At 38.8% G+C, this 16,313-nt stretch overlaps 1 protein-coding gene across 1 annotated transcript in view; it reads left to right on the forward strand.

Moving 5' to 3' along the window:
* Window positions 1-16,313, forward strand: part of SPTBN5 (spectrin beta, non-erythrocytic 5) — a 95,216-nt gene that overhangs the window by 30,067 nt on the left and 48,836 nt on the right. The window contains exons 27-32 of the mRNA XM_017806415.1: window positions 109-254; window positions 1,116-1,225; window positions 4,491-4,601; window positions 5,813-5,992; window positions 9,919-10,122; window positions 10,825-10,974. Of these exons, the coding sequence (XP_017661904.1) occupies window positions 109-254; window positions 1,116-1,225; window positions 4,491-4,601; window positions 5,813-5,992; window positions 9,919-10,122; window positions 10,825-10,974 (901 nt within the window). The remainder of the gene's footprint in view (window positions 1-108; window positions 255-1,115; window positions 1,226-4,490; window positions 4,602-5,812; window positions 5,993-9,918; window positions 10,123-10,824; window positions 10,975-16,313) is intronic.

Here is a 16,313-nt window from a genome sequence, read left to right on the forward strand (position 1 = left end):
TGAGTCTGCTGTGAGAGGTTTTGGGGATTCATAGGAAGAAAGTTACTGATTGCCCTCCTCCGTATTGCCTTGATCTAATTGTATTACCTTTTCTCCTTCCCCCAACAGAGGGAAGAAGCTGGATGAAACTCTTGTCTTGCATGAGTTTGTACGAGAATATGAAGATCTGGAAGACTGGATCACTCAGCAGAAACAAACAGCCAGCTCTGAAGACTATGGAAATGATTATGAACATGTCTTGGTGAGTTTTTTGAGTAACAGATCAAAAATCAAATAAACTATATGTATTAAGACTGTAAACAGATTCTAAGGTTGTCCATGAAAACTTAAAAGACAGAGTAAGGAATAAGGATAAATAACTGGAAGATGGGAAGAGAAAAGGGTGAAGAGTGGGTGGGAAGGTCTGAAGAACAGACAGCATTGCCTAACACTTACATCCTGCTACTATGAGGGGTGAGCTGTGTGAAACAACTGCATGCTAAAATGTCTACGCCTTCAGAGAGCAAGTTCTTTCTACTTTTAATAATCAAGTATTTTAGTATGGTATCCATTTAGGACTTTTCCTTTTTTTCTTTTTTTTTCATTGAGGTTGCTGATTGCTGTATGAACATCTACAGTTATACCTCTTCACGGAGCATAGAAACCAATCTAATATCAGCCTGTTAAAAATCAATATCTGTTCTGAATCCTCATTTTATAATCTATTTCAAAATAACTTGTATTCTAAACCTTAAAATGAGACTGCATTATCCATTACTGAATACACATTTGCATTCATGAAGGGAAAACATATAATTTAATAATTGAAATTCATTGTACATAGAATGTTTGTTTCCATCCCCACTAATAATGTTTCTGCCTCCCATTTGCATCACAAACCTCATGTTTTACTAAGAGTTTGCAGCTCCTCACATTCTTTGGAGGTAAAATCCTGTCATTCTACAGGGTCTCCATCTGTAAGTATGGTCAGCTTGTTACCTGTCTTTTGGCTGTGCTCTGTTAAATAAGCAGGTATGTTTGGGAAATGAGAGCACTCAAAAGGTTTTGTTTTTTTTTTATTCTTGTTTTCCCTTCAAAAGCAACTTTGTGCCAGATATGACACATTCCGACACCAGTTGGAAGCAGTTGGGAAAAGAGTTGTGGCTTTCCAGCAGCTGGCAGACCACCTGCTGAACTGCGACCATTCTGGGTCCCGGGAAATTCGGCAGATGCAGAAAGAGCTAAGGTAGGAGACTCATGTTAGCTCCATAATGCTTTGTCCTTTCAATTCACTCTTGAGAAAGAAGAAGAGACAAAATACTAGAAAAGAATAAGTCAGGTTCTCCTAATTCTCTAATTGCAGAATATGTGGCTTGCTTATTGAAGCAGAGCTGCTGCCACCCTCATTTAAAAATTGACTACTATAATGCAGGCATTACCTACTTGGTTTTAGCTTGCTTTTGGCTTCTGTAAATTGCATCAGAGGTGCTTTACTAGTAAGGGTGAGTGAACTTCCTTTGCCCTTTGAAACAAGATCACCTAACTGAAAGGCTAGGAGTTTCGTTGTTTTTTTATTCTGATTTTTGAGTTTGAATCCCATGATTGCTCTTTAGAATAACAGTAAAATGTTCTGAGCTTCTTAGTTCTGGCATCAGTCCAAACTGACCTGAAAGAGAAGTAGGTTTGTCTGCTGTTTTGGGCACCTCAGTGTAAGGAAGATATAAAGCTCTTAGAAAGTGTCCAAAGGAGGGCTATGAATATGGTAAAGAGCCTAGAGGGGAAACCGTATGAGGAATGGCTGAGGTCACTTGGTCTGTTCCGCCTCCTCTGGAGAAGAGGAGACTGAGGGGAGACCTCATCACAACTTCCTCATGAGGGGAAGTGGAGAGGCAGGCACTGATGTCTTCTTTCTGGTGACCAATGATAGGACCCAAGGGAACAGCATGGAGCTATGTCAGGGGAGGTTTAGATTAGATATTAGGAGAATGTTCTTCACCCAGAGGGTGTTTGGACACTGGAAAGGGTTCCCCAGGGAAGTGGTCATGACACAAAGTCTGACAGACTTCAAGAAACATTTGGACAATGCTCTCAGGCACACGGTGTGATTCTTGGGGTGGTCTTGTGCAGGGCCAGGAGTTGGTTTTTGATGGTCCTTTGGGGTCCCTTCCAACTCAGGATATTCTGTGATTCTATGACTCAGTTGTCCAAGTCCTGCATATAAAACCCAAAAAGCATAATTGAGAAGGGCTGTCTCACATAGGACCATCTCTTTAAGCTTATGGAGTAGACAGGAGGACAGAGTAGGGTGAGAGACATGCTGTCCTTCAGAGAATCACTCCAACAGAATTTAATGGCAGAAATGAAAAACAAAGTAAGAGGAGGTCTTGTTTTCAGTTTTTCTTCAGACTGTTGGTCTCCATTACTCCTACTTTAAATGTTTTACATGGTTCTTTCCCCCATCCTCCCTTGAAGGAACTCTTGGGAGGAGCTGTTAGAAATTACCAGATTACGAGGTGCACGGCTGAGAGACGCTGAGGCAATTCACAAGTGTTACCAAGATCTAACTGATGCTCTGGCACATATTGAGGTAAAAAATAATGGGAAATTCTCATATAATGCGAACTCTATTTCAGCTTCATTTGTGGAATATTCTTGTGATTTTCAGCATGCTTACTAATGACTTCAAAAAAGTTCTCAGTAAGAAACCTGTGTGATTACTCAAAGTGTAAAAAAAAAAAAAAATCCTTTGTAATCCTTAGATACGTGACTGGTTACCTAATGAGAACCACTGGTGGAACCAGGTGTAGCTGGAGTTGTTGATCTATGGGATAAGCTGAGAACAGTGCTTGAACTAAGTTGTCTCACAGTGCAATGTATACAGTAGTGTTTGGAGTCATCAGGCCTAAGAAACTGTTTACTGCCTCACCGTGGTGGCTCCTTGTATGCTGTTGTAGCTTTATGTGCTGAAGAACTATCCTTTGAAAAAGGCATTTGTCTGGATTACAGTAACCATTAGCCTGGAAGGCTGTCAGGCAATCGTGTGACCTGATGTGAAAAGCTGGGCCAAAAATCTTCTCCTCTCATTTCAGTGCCCAGTACTGGCAATATTTTCAATCAGTCCCAGTGTGAAAACTAGGGGGAGAACTCCCAATAAAAAATCTTCAGCCTTCTGTTTTATCTGAACATCCTGAAGAATTTCACAGAGAAACCACATGCTTGCTGTAATGAGGGGTGTGGTTTCCCTAATGCAGATGTTTACAGGAGCAGCAATCCAATAGTTTCCACTGTTTGCAAGGCAACAGGGCATTGTTTGGTTACATGCAATTGATTTTCTAGTTGTTTATCCTGGCAGAGACTGCCCTATTCAACTTTCTTCCTCTGTCATGAATGGAAAATCAAACATCATATTATTTTACCATATGCCAGCTGGGATTTTCAGAACCTGGTGCATATTTAACTTCAATGATGAAGTAGTTAATTCTGAGGCAGAAACAGAATTCAGAAACACTTCACAGACCAGCTGTTGGTTTATCCCCATGCTGTTTGGTCCAGGCAGCCACTACACCCTTCTTGCATTGCACCTTGTTAATAGCTTCATGCCAGAGTGAGAGCAGTACAATCATCTTGCTCCATCCCTTCGTGTGTACCCTAGTCAAAAGTCTACCAGGGAAAGCCATTTCTTATAGGAACCAAGTACTAGGAGATCTTGCTTAAGTCATCAACTCCAGTGTCATCATAGTATAGACAACTACAACATCTCCTTTTATAAGACGTTACCAAGATGCATTGTCGGTACCCCAAACTAGCCTGTGAATCTGCTCCATAAATGCACTTCTTCAATGGTTAGAAATGTTCTTCTAATTTTCTCTAAACTGACCTGGAACAAATTTCTAATCATTTTATTCTAGCAACACTGTTGTTCTCTAGCTGAAATGCCTCTTTTTTGTCTGCTTGCTGTATTTCCGGTGCATGTCTGGATAACAACTAAATCCCTTCAGAACCTTTGTTGAGCTAAATAAATGTTTAAGTTTCCTTTTATGTAATGGTCCCTCCATTTCTTTCATTTTTACAGTAAACTTGCTTGAGCATCTATAATTAAAATTTTCATATAAAGATGGTTCACAGGAAGATCACCTGTATGCCAAAGAATGGGCTGAAGCTGTTGCTTGTTAATGCTACTTTTAAGAATTCACTATGTCACTGCAGCAGCTGTTCCAGATTGATTCCCAACACAAAGCCTGTAAGACGTTCTCTTATATTGTCTGATCAAGGCAAGACTTCAACCTTTATTTGTCACAGTTCATTTGAATAGTTTAATCATTAAGATACTTAGAAGTGAGTTACTAGGACAGACTTTTCTGGCTTCCTTTTACCTATAATAGTTGAGTAACCCAGGATGTCCTCAAGAGTGCAGTATGAGTTGCACTACTCGAAATTACTAATATAGGCTTGTAGTGAGTTTTGCTTGGAAGTAGAAAGTAACAAAGCTTTCTGTAATTTCATCCTTCTAGGACAAGTCCAAAAGTATTCCAGATGATGTTGCTAAGGACATGAGAGGTGTGCAAACCCAGCTCCGCAACCATGTGGCCTTGGAACATGAGCTCTCCGGTAATGAGCAGCAGGTAATGACAGTCATTTGGGATCTTTAATGTGTAGCCAAAATTCAAGTTTCCAAGATAAGCATAATAATTTGGTATTGTGAACCAAATTACTACTGTCTCTCACAGAAAGACTGGAAATCTCTACAGATTTTCACTAGTTTTCTGGTTTTCTTTGTATATTCAAGGTCTAATGGCAGTGATAAAGTAAGTAATTTAAAACTTTTCAAATAAGGCACATACTATAATGTGTGCTGATTATTGAAGTGATTCACAGGGATATTTTTGATCATTGTTTGAAATGTATGATTATACCAGGCTTTGTGATGTGCTTATCATCCTCTTCATAGTGTTTCAAGTGATTACAAGGAAAAAGCCAGAATCAGTTTTATGTGCAGACAAAATTAATATTCATTAAACACAAAGTGCTTTGATTGACTATGAAGGATTATAGAAGAAAGTATAGGGCAGCAGTCTGAAACTTTCTGTATGTTTGGAAGGGTACAAATTGGACCATGAGAAAAAAGGATAGGGCAGATAATACAAACATAAAAAGTTTCAGCTCATGAGAACAGCTTCCTTGTATATAAGAGATTTGCTTGGCTTCAACGAGGCCAATAAAACTAGTATGAGTTTACTCTCCACTCTTTTGTTTAATAAATGTAATAGTATACAATAGTATATATAGTATAAAACACAGCAAGTGTAATATTGAGATTATTTCAGTAGTTATCCCAGTATTAATTATCAACAGCCTAACGTATTGGCTTCAGGACAGATAACATTAAAATTGATTCCACCAACTATTTGTGACTTTTGAAGGTAAAAGAGCATGAGAGACACATGAAGAGAATGTGGTCACAGTTAAGCTAAATGGTCAATGAGAAAAAAAGGGAATAGTTAGCAATTACTTGCATTATATTAGCAATTATAATACTGGTTGCATTATTCAAATAATAAATGGTATAGTAAAAAGGGAAAACAAAATCTGAAAAATCACTGTTGCGATGAGCTTGGCAAACACTGGATGTCACTATTACTCCATAGAACTGAAATTATGGAAGTTTTTGTTTAATGTGAGAAAAGCTAAGTCAGATAACATTGCTTGAATTGTAGTTTCATGCACAGTTAACATATCATGCACAGTTAACATATCCCTTATCATAACTTTTCTGATATTACTTGATGTCTCTGACTCTCTTCTTCCTACCTTCTTCTTTTGTCCCTGTATGCAGCTGCAGGAGCTGATCCGCTCTGCAGATCATGTGCTGCCTCACTGCTCAAAGAAGCAGGTGGAAGACCTAAAAGCAAAGCAGCAGGCAATAGTGACCAACTGGAAGACTCTGAAGTCTAAAGTGGAACTGCGCAAGAAACTTTTGGAACAAATATACAAGCTTCACGAGTTTCAGGCACAAGTAAGCACTTCTGCCATCTGTCCCTTGGTACACAGGAGAAAGTTGCCTTCAATGTGTGTGAATCATAGGTGTATTTCCAAGCTGCAAAAGGTTGCAGGTGCTACCTGTGGTATTAATGAAGCATTTAAGTGTGTGTAGCTATTTAGAAAGTTGTTAGAGGATAAAGATCTTTTACCTTCTGTAGGAATAAAAGCTCATATCCAACTGTGTATGGAATAATTGACAGTTGTCAGAAATGACTATTGCTTCACATGAGCAGCAGTAGTCTTTTCAAAGACTGTGATTTCCACTGAGTAAGAGTGATAAAAGGAGATGTTACACTCCCATTTATAATGCATTAAAATTTGATCTTGCTCTCTCAGGGTATGCAATAACCCACAGTTAACTTCATGGAATGTATCAAATACAACTCACTAGTTCTTGCACTAACTTCTCAAGTTACTTAAACAGTGACATGGATATATCAGCATAATATTGTAATCAGCAATGCACAGTAGCTTTGTTGCCAAAGAATTCAATAGGTCACTAAACTATAATTTGCCATAGAATACTTTGCAAACGTCGGTAATCTCAGTGAAGGCACCTGAGCTACACCATTGCAAATCAGTAGGTTACTGCTGCAAGTACTGCAGTAGCAGGTTCTAAACCAACGAGAGTGTCCCCTTATATCATGAAGGAAATTGGTAATGTGGATTTCTAGAATACTTTGATGTTCTTTTATTCTTGAACTCTTCTAGATCTAACTTCAGTGTCAACTCAAGATATGTCTGGTAGTTCACATTCTGTTTCCATTTTTGGTGGGAAGCAGAGAATGTCCAGGGTATGCTGGAAAAAAACTTCCTACAACTCTCTCCTAGGTTTGTGAGCTGGGAGCAAGACCACCGTAGGTGTACATGGTTCTTTTTTGTTAGCATGAGAGACTTCTTCATATTAGAGTAGTCCACTTCAAGTCTCTTATAAGTGTCCAAATTGGTGTTATCTGCCTATTTCATAAAAAAATATATTATATAGTTAGAGATAAAGGATGCTTATGGCACTTTGGTTTTTTTGAGGGTTTGCTTGGTTTGTTTTTTAACTGTTACAAGTCTATTATCTTGTGCAGAACTGTCAATGGGGAAAATAAAAGTGTCTCTAGTGATGTAGGTGAAAAGTTCATTTGTCCACTGTCTTTCTAATAGCATCTAGGAATGATAGTAAAAATAAGTCAAACTTTCAGTATTGTATTCTTCTAACATATATTAGAGTCTTGAAGTCTGCAGCCTGGGAGCGTCTTCATGAGGAGGTGGGTCTTGGTGGATTTATCCATCAAAATGTAGTCACTCAGAGTTCACTTCATTATTGCTTTGCTTACATAATTTACATCATAAATTTAGTTATTGACTTCAGATAGAAAATGTCTTGTTTTTCCCACCTGTTGGGGTACTTTTTTAATTGTTATTGCTGGAACCATACAAAGCATCTTTGGTTTGAATTTTGTCTGAATGGCAAATCTATAGCCCATTTCTCCATCTGGCAGTGTGTCCTTTGATCTTTAGGACTCTTAACATCATAAAACAAAATGACAAAGCCAGGTGACTGTGTTCTCAGTGACATGTCTAGACAGGATTATGCTCCAGGCAACTCCCTGCCTCTTTGATGGCAAAAAGTGTTCCTGATCCTCTTAATTTTCACCTCCTTTCCTGACAATAATTCTTGAAACAGTGAAGAGCTGGTCCTGCAAGTTTGGTAAGCTTGTCTTTCTGCCCAGATGGGACAAGGCAGCATCATGCAGCTGTGTCTAGTGACTAAAAAACTCAGTAGTTCTAGGGTAGGTTAGAGCAGCTTTGCTGCAGACCATCACCCAAATTGCTGAATGCAAAGAGGCAACTTTGCTATCTTTCCTCTTTCAGCTATGCCAAGAGGTCCACAAACAATGTTAGTCACAGCTGTTCAGTGTACTTTTTTCATTATATTGTTCATATGCAGTCATTGGGTTTTTCATTAAGAAAATTGTGCACAGATTAGGTGAAACAAAAAAAGTTCAGTCTTTCCATAAAATGAGAATTCTGCACAATCATCTAGTGTATCTTCTTGCACCCCATCAAGTACAATTTTAGTCTGATTAAATAGCAGAGAGCTGGGCCTATTGGACAACGCACGGTAACAGCAGAGGGCTTCAAATCTTCCAAGAAACGTTTTCAAGGAAGATGAATGTAGACATAGACTCAAAGTATTTCTGAGTGATCTGAGGCTCTTAATCTGAAGTTTCTGCTAGGATTTGCATGGTCTCTGTCAGGCTCTGCTTAGGAGTTTCCTGCAGACTGATGCCTTGTCTATCCTTAAATGTTGCTGGCAGTGACAGTCCAGTAACCACTCATTGGCTCTTGACTTGTTCCATCGCATTATATATCCTGAGATTTATGTATTTTTTCCTAATGCTTTCTTAAAATCTTGAGGAGTCTTAGACATTTGCAGTGCCAAGTGGAATGTCAGTGTCTGCAGTGACATCCAGCTGTGTGAATGAATTAGTACTAAAAATCAAAATTATGCCAATACGTGTGCACTATGTGGGCCCCTTTAAAAGGACCACAGTCTTTTTAAACAGTCATTTAGTAGCTGTGTTTGTTGGCTTTAAGAAAGAAATCTTTATCTCTGTTTATCTTGGCTTCAAAGCCTAAACTCAGGATCCCAAATTGGCCAGTTTCAATTTTGTGGTGCTTTTCTGAAATTTTTTTTCTTGGCTGGCAGTACAAAATTTTGATGATATGAACAAAAATCCATGGGTAAAATGGAGCAGCCAAGAATCTATTTCCATTACATAGTTTCCTTCAGTGGAAAAGCCAGCAACCACTCACAAGAGAAAATTTTTGGTTCTCTGCAGTGAAAGAGGGTTTTTTTCAGCACTTACTATACCTAATAGTCTTTTAAAATACACTTTAAAAACCTGACAAACTGTTTACTACCTCAAAATTAAATCAACTAATTCAGACACAATTAAACTATAGCAAAACTTAAATAGTCATTGCATGTAATTCCCAGTATAGTCCCTTGCAATCCTAATTTTAACAACTGACAGGGAAGAGTAAAACTCCTATTGCAGATTCAAATAAGATGCCTAAAGAAAGTGACTGTTTAAGGTGTAGAATCAAATGCAGAAAAGGACATATAGAAAAATGTCAAATTATTTTTACTTGTGCAAGTTGCTTCAGTCACAGTTAGAAAATAATTCTCAGATATTTGTTTTAGAACTTTCTTGCTCGTAATTGCTTCAGCTGAATGCTTCAAGCATTTTAAGATATTGTAAATGTATTTATTGTTTAATCAGATTTTGAAAGTAAACTAGCATCACGCCCTTGTTTCTCCCAGAACTGTGTTTCTGTGTCAATCCCAATTCTATAGTTCCACAAACCAAAAGCTGAATCTGTATACCTGATTTGGTTATGCAATTTTTTCTAGGCTGTGATTTACCCTTTTTCCACATTTATTAGAGTGCATTTGTTTTTTATCAGAAAATTCAGACTCTCATTTGAGAATATGTGCACAACCTAATTTCAAATAGACTTGCATTAGACAAAGCTGTCGCAGAAAAATAGGATGATACTGTTTTATCCTTTGTGAAGGAATAACATTAGAAAACACTTAAGAAAACATGGATGAAAGGGCAATAAATTATATCATGCTGTCATTGACATGATATGATGGAGTTTGACTATAATTATGATATTACAAACCATATATGATTTAACACAGTATGTAGAAATTCCAGCAGTCATTATCCATGCTTGTAAAATTCATAGAAGTACTGTAAGCACTAATGAAATATTTTCTTTCTTATCTGTGATTTTATTATCTATTAATCACTTCAAGTTGAACAGGCCTATGATTTTCCTCCTTCATAACCTAAGCTTGAGCTCTAACCTCAACTTTCACATTTTCTTGGGTTCCAGGTGTGGGACTATTTCTTATGGACAGCAGAAATAATAAGGGAAATGAGAGCCAAGGAGACCATTCGGGACATATCTACTAGCAGCCTGAGACTTACTCAACATCAACAGCTACTGGCAGAGATTGAAGCACGAGAAGAGAAGTATAGTCATGCTGTACAGCTGGGTCAGTCACTCCTGCAAGATGAGGAAATGGGATCAAAAGAGGTAATTGAAACTCTTCTGAGTTCGATCGTACATATTCAGCTACTTGACACCAGTGTAACTATCACACTGTAAGCATACAAATACACATGTGCATTACTTCTCTATATGCATGACCTATGTTTGCCTCAGTGTGTTACCTAGCTTGGGCACAAAAACATCTGTTCCGTTTCCTATCTCAGCAGCAGATGCGTGCTGGCATCTCCTGAAGGCCCCCTGCAGCAAAGCTGGGCTCATTCAAGAAGTTCACCATGTTCTGAGCAATGGGTTTAATTCTACCAACTTCCCAAACTGGATTTTCACAGAAATACTATGCCTCGTATCACAGTGGTATATCCACACCAGAACAGTCTGGACAAAAATTTGGAGTGATATAATGGCACTATTAATGACTAAAGACAATGGAGAATTAGGATCTGATTTTAGAAAGCACGCTTGGGAAACAGTTACCTTTCTTTGCTCTTGGCTTGAACTGCTGTATATGCTGTAAGAAGCACTTCTCCATTGCTGAAATGAGGCACCTCTGGTTATCTCTATGCTCAAATAGAATTGCTAGAACTTGTTTTACTTTTTTTTCTGTTTAATAATTTTGTTGCACCTTAAGGGGATTATCCACCACTCCGCTTAATCCTTTCTTGTCTCAGCTTACCCTGATCCATACGATCTAAAGACCAACATGACTTTTTAATTGGAAACTATGTTCAGATTCAGCAGAAACTACAGGCTTTAATGGAAGAGAAGAAAAATGTATACAATGCATGGAAACAGAAGAAGGAGTGGCTGGAGAAAATACACCAAGAACAAATGTTCTACAAGGATTGGGATCACCTGGACATGCTCCTGAATTCACAGGAGGTGAGCGAATTATAAACTTGAAATAAGCAGATAAACTCTTCAATCATTTAAACTCTTTCAAACTAAAAGGGGCACTACTGTTCACCTACAGCTTAAAATCCTTGTGTCTGCATATACACAAGACACTCTTTTTTATTTTTATAATTTGCATTGTGTATTACTTAGAGAGTGTAACAATGTACAGGACCCCCACCCTTCCTATGGAGCTTAGGTGTGGAACCAGAAACAAACAGATGATTCTTGCCTGAAAGATAATTAATTGCAAATAAACATGACAGCTAACATGTGAGAGTCACAACAGAAGAGTTCAGTATTAGTCCTCTTTATAAACAGATCTCATCATACCAACTGCTTAACCATTGGCAAATTGTTTTGTAGGCTTCAAAGAGAAGGGAAATTGCAAAGTGGGTTTGAATGGAGTTTGCTTTACAGGTGTTGCTGGAAACCTCACCTCAGGCTGAGGGTTAGTGCTGGGAAAATGCAACTACTGGAAGATGGATGTTGGCAGTGTGAGTTAATACAGGAAAGTGAATTGACTTCTCAGTTCTCCAAGGGCATTGATAGCTGTGTGTAGAACAACTACAAAAGAATTTTTAAGGAGTATTAGTTTCTGTTTGATGCAGTAGAGAGATGAACTAGTGAAAAAGGCCCTCTCATGAAAAGAGAAGGCAGATATAATTAATGCAAAGAGACAGAAGGATGTCTTATTGTTTTGCAGCTCTTGAAATAGTTTTTTTTCCCACCATTATTAAATTATCTTTTGTCTTTCTTGCACTTTGATTCATGTAACTGTTTAAAAAGGTTCCAGCTCAAGGTCTAACATTTGCTATTAGAAAACAGTGCAGTCACCCTGTGAATTCATGAACTGATAGATTGCTATAACCATGCTGAGACTTGGCATGCAAACCACATCAGTGGGTTGAAGGTTGCCAAATTTAAGGATTGATGCAGCACTGAAGGAGGTTGTACCTCCAGGTCATTTCTCATTAAGGAAAAATAATACTTAATTCTCCAAGACCACTGATAGAAAAATATAATGGCTGTCAGTTTGTGCTGAGCTCTGTTTTTCACCAGCGCTTTGCCACTGGCACTAAATCTTTCTGAAAACTGACCCTTCGCTGTGCCATGCAGTGATACTTAACCCTTTGTGGCACGTGGGTCTGGAGCTTTCTGCTACTCATTCATTGAAGGAAATGCATATCGTCATAATTCCCTACAATTGGCAGTCTTGGCACGTGTGCCCTGCATTCTTGAGTTTGTGATGAAATATGAAACAGAGTTTCACCTAGGTTCGGGTTTCTGGAGTAAAATATTATATGGTTCTACCCACTATTTGTTGCTTCATTAGCAAGTGGCATGATTTGCATTACATCTATCTCAATTCCCTACTAACATCATTGCTAAGCTCCTGCATAGGAACTCATCAGGGAAAATGTAAACTCTACAAAAGTTTGGTCGCTGTATTTTTTCTCTTTTTATAAAATGGACATCAGCCAACATGCAGAGGCAGAGGCACTGTCACTGTGGCATCTGCTTTGCTCTGTATACTTCAGAGGTAAATGTGCAGGAAGCCACTGTGGATTAGTGTTTCTTCTTATCCCTGAGCTGAAAGCCTGTATTACTCTTACATGAAAGGGTAATGCACCTGGCATTTCTGATATGGCCCCAGCACATTCTCTACAGGTAAATAGAACTTGTTATTGCTCCTTTGTTCGGGTGAATTTACCATTGCCATATGCTCTGAGGCAGACTGCCACAAAAGGGGTGGGTGTTCATCACAGACTGGGTAAATTGTCTCGGTGGGATCAGTCACAATGCCTGCCTCCTACCACAACTTTCTTCAGCCAAAGCAAAGCCTGAGAATGAAGACTGTGACCTTGAGGATCATGAAGGGCAGTTCTGTTATCTGAATCTTTCTCTCATACTATTTTCTCAATGAACTTCCGAGGAGTCTGGTACTCAGTTTTCCTCACTGTCACTAATTATTCAGAAGCTGTAACAGTTAAATGTGAATACTTGACTGTCCTTTCCAACAGCCCTTCACACAGATAAAATCCTGCAGTCAAGTAGAATGACAAGAAAATAAGCATAGGGGAATGATAAAAAGTTGGTGTTGTCCATGCAGGTGTAGAGAATGAGGGAGCCACAGTTATCATATGCTCATCACATGTACATGGTCCCTCCACCACTTTCTGCACCTGATTTAAAAAAAAAAAAAAAAGCACACACAACCCCCCCCCAATAACAATGACAAAAAGCCAAAAACAAACAAACAAAAAAAAAAACCTGCTCAGATTGAAAAGAGCACACTTACTACAGAAAGAAGAAGCAGAAAGTTTTTGTTTCTCATTTTTGCTCATGTTTAATCCTTAGAAGACTACAACCAATTAAAGAACTGTTTCCTCTGTGAGAGTTTCGTGTATGTAAAGAATTATAGTTGCATGCTCACCGAGTTACTGTTGTAAAATAGGAAAGTAGGTCACGGTGGTGTGATCATATAGACAAATGTCTCTGATATTGCAGTCACTGACCAAGTATCTACCTGCAATATAGCAGGGAAATTACAGAATGCCATGGATTTCTAAATTAGTAATCTGGATGTCAGAGCCAGCCATATGTCTCCTCCTCCACCAACAAAGTCCCTACCATTACCAGCGTACCACAATGTCTAGAAGAGACTGTTATGAATTAGTGCTCAAACTTAATCCAGGAAATTCATAAATCCTGGGAATTCATAAGGTGGGAAGAAGAGGTGCTGAATTTGTCCATATCCAAGGATGCAAGCAAACAGATCCCCAATGGGCTGTATGCATTCAGGATGAGTTTCAGCTCTCACTACTCTAGATGTACCATTAAGCCAGTACTGTGAACAGCTTTCCTTTCAGGAATTACTAGCTTTCCACCATTATAAGGAATTACTAGCTTTCCAGCATTATAGTGACTCACACCTGTGTTGTTCATTCTTTTCATCTTAGTATTAACTCACAGCTGACACTGAGCAAAAGCACCATGAAGAAGAGGCAGCTACTCGCTCCCTTCCCTTAGAACTGAAGAGATTTTGGTGAAAGCACATCTCAGCTGTGCTTCAAAAATTCCACTGCTACCTGCTCATTTGAAATCATATTTTGCTATTTTAAAATCAGTTTTACTGGTTTGAAACCTGGCAATGTTGGGGATCACCTCAATGTTGAGAGCAGAGTTGCTCCACAGTGAGTATAAACACAAAGTGATGCAGGTTTAAGCTATTAAGCTGCTGAGAAGACAGAAACTGTGTGTGTTTACATACAAAATAAGTTGTACCTTTGAAGAATATATGGGGTGAAATCAATAAAGAAAGCAAGTCATTGCAAGAAGAGGTTCATTTTTTGCTGTTCATGGAAAAACAAGAAGGCATTTACCTTCTACTGTATTATAGTTCTTCCTGAATATGCAGTGCATCAGCTTGGCCTTGAATAGAAATAGCAACACTGTTCTGATTCCTCTACAGCTGGAAAGCCTGCATTCCCATTGCTTTTGTTCTCTCATCCCTAAGTGTGATCATTCTTCAAACAATTATTCCTGTGCTGCAGAATTCCCATCTAAATGAGGGAGAAATTTAAAGAACCACAAAGCTGTCTTTTGCAGCTGCCACCATCTGCCATATGGATCAGCATATACAATTTGATAGTGAAGTGAGGTTCTTTAGTCACTACTTATATTTCATTTCTCTGCATTTGAAGAACAATTGGAAGAGGAATCTATTCCTTTTGGATGGAGCTCTGTTACTACTATATGGAATTAAAATGTGGTTGCATAGCAATGTAGACTCTGCTCCCTAGGGAGACAGGCAAGATGGTAGGAAAGCAGTTCTTTCAAACATGTTTTTTAAAAAAATTCAGCCAAGGCATCACTTGAAGACTCTCAAACCCCTTTCCTGATGAGAGTTTCATCATTCGCTCTTTTCAGAAAGGACAAAAGGAAACACATTGAAAAAGGATTCCTATCAGGCAAACAAATATAAGCAATCTCTTCACCCCTTGTGTTTCTTCTGACTTTTGTGTTTGAGGCAAAGTGCAGTTATGTGCATTTCACTTCATATGTCTGCAAAATATGTGCCTAAGAAAGTAGCTTCTGCCATGTTGTAATTTTTTAATCCTATTTTCCCAGTACTTCATATGCCTTAGATGGTCTCTCCCCCAGCAGCAAGGAACAGGGGAAGGAAGAAGGTAGCAGAGGAGTATTTTAAACTAAGAACTTCTGCTGAGAACTGCTCTTTCATTCACTGTACGTGCCAGTGTGACAGGTTTGACTTTAAGCCAGCATCTTATATTACATCCAAGTTGCTTAAACCTTCAAAGGATTTCAGCAGAATATAGTCTAGCATTGTTCTATGCTAAAGAAAATGGAGCACATATCTAGAAAATTAGGCAACCGGCTATCTTTTTAATTTTTTTTTTATAATGAATTCAGTTGTACCATCACATAGAACTTCTGTAGGAAAGTCTTGTAAGACCTGCGAACTGACATCTCATCATTCAGAGTGCAGACAAGCAATGGCTGAAAAAAGAGAAAGAAGGAAAAAAATAATTTTTGCTTAGAGCAGAAACAGTGTCCAGTACACTCTGCTCTGTTCTGATCTTTACACAGCAGCTCGGGTTAGCTGCTTTCCTTTTTTCGCAGATGAAATAACAGAGAGTTTCCAGGCTGTCTCTGGCAGGCACTTTTGGCTCCCTCCTACTGTGTCTGCAGTCTCACTGTCAGAACACTCGGGGAGCAGAGCCGTATGCTCCATAATTTATCTTTCTGCCCATCCCACGCTCATATTGCTTTGCAGACGTGACAAGTGGTGGTAGCAGTATTAGAAAGCTGAGATTTTTTATTTTGAATGTGGATTTTTTTAGTTCATATTTTTTTTCCTGGGGAATGTTTATTCATCTCTCATTCCTTTGCTTCAGTGGAAGAATGGAAATTTCCAGTGCCAAAGGAAAAAGGATTAGGAGTTGGTTTTAAACACAGGGGAAAAGGCAAGCTTCTGTGGCTTTGGTTTTTGCATCATTTAGAACTAAACTTCAGAATGTCATACAGGGAGCGTCCCTGGAAACCTTCATCTGCAACCTATATCTCCACTGCGAAAATGATTCTATCTTCCAGTGAAATGACCCCACGTCCTCCTTTTGAATCTGCTGTGCAGGACAGGCCTTTGCAAAAGATACCAGCATCAGCGTGGCATCCTCCCACTGGTCAGTCAGTTGCAGAGCTTGCTCCAGGAAATGCCAGCTCACCACCAAGCAGTGTGTCTTCCGGAGCTTACTGTTCAAGGCTAGATGTCATCCTGGCACACACAGACCAGACAAAAGGTT

Source organism: Lepidothrix coronata, unplaced genomic scaffold, assembly GCF_001604755.1.
Source record: "Lepidothrix coronata isolate B3197 unplaced genomic scaffold, Lepidothrix_coronata-1.0 Scaffold1, whole genome shotgun sequence".
Taxonomy (NCBI): domain Eukaryota; kingdom Metazoa; phylum Chordata; class Aves; order Passeriformes; family Pipridae; genus Lepidothrix; species Lepidothrix coronata.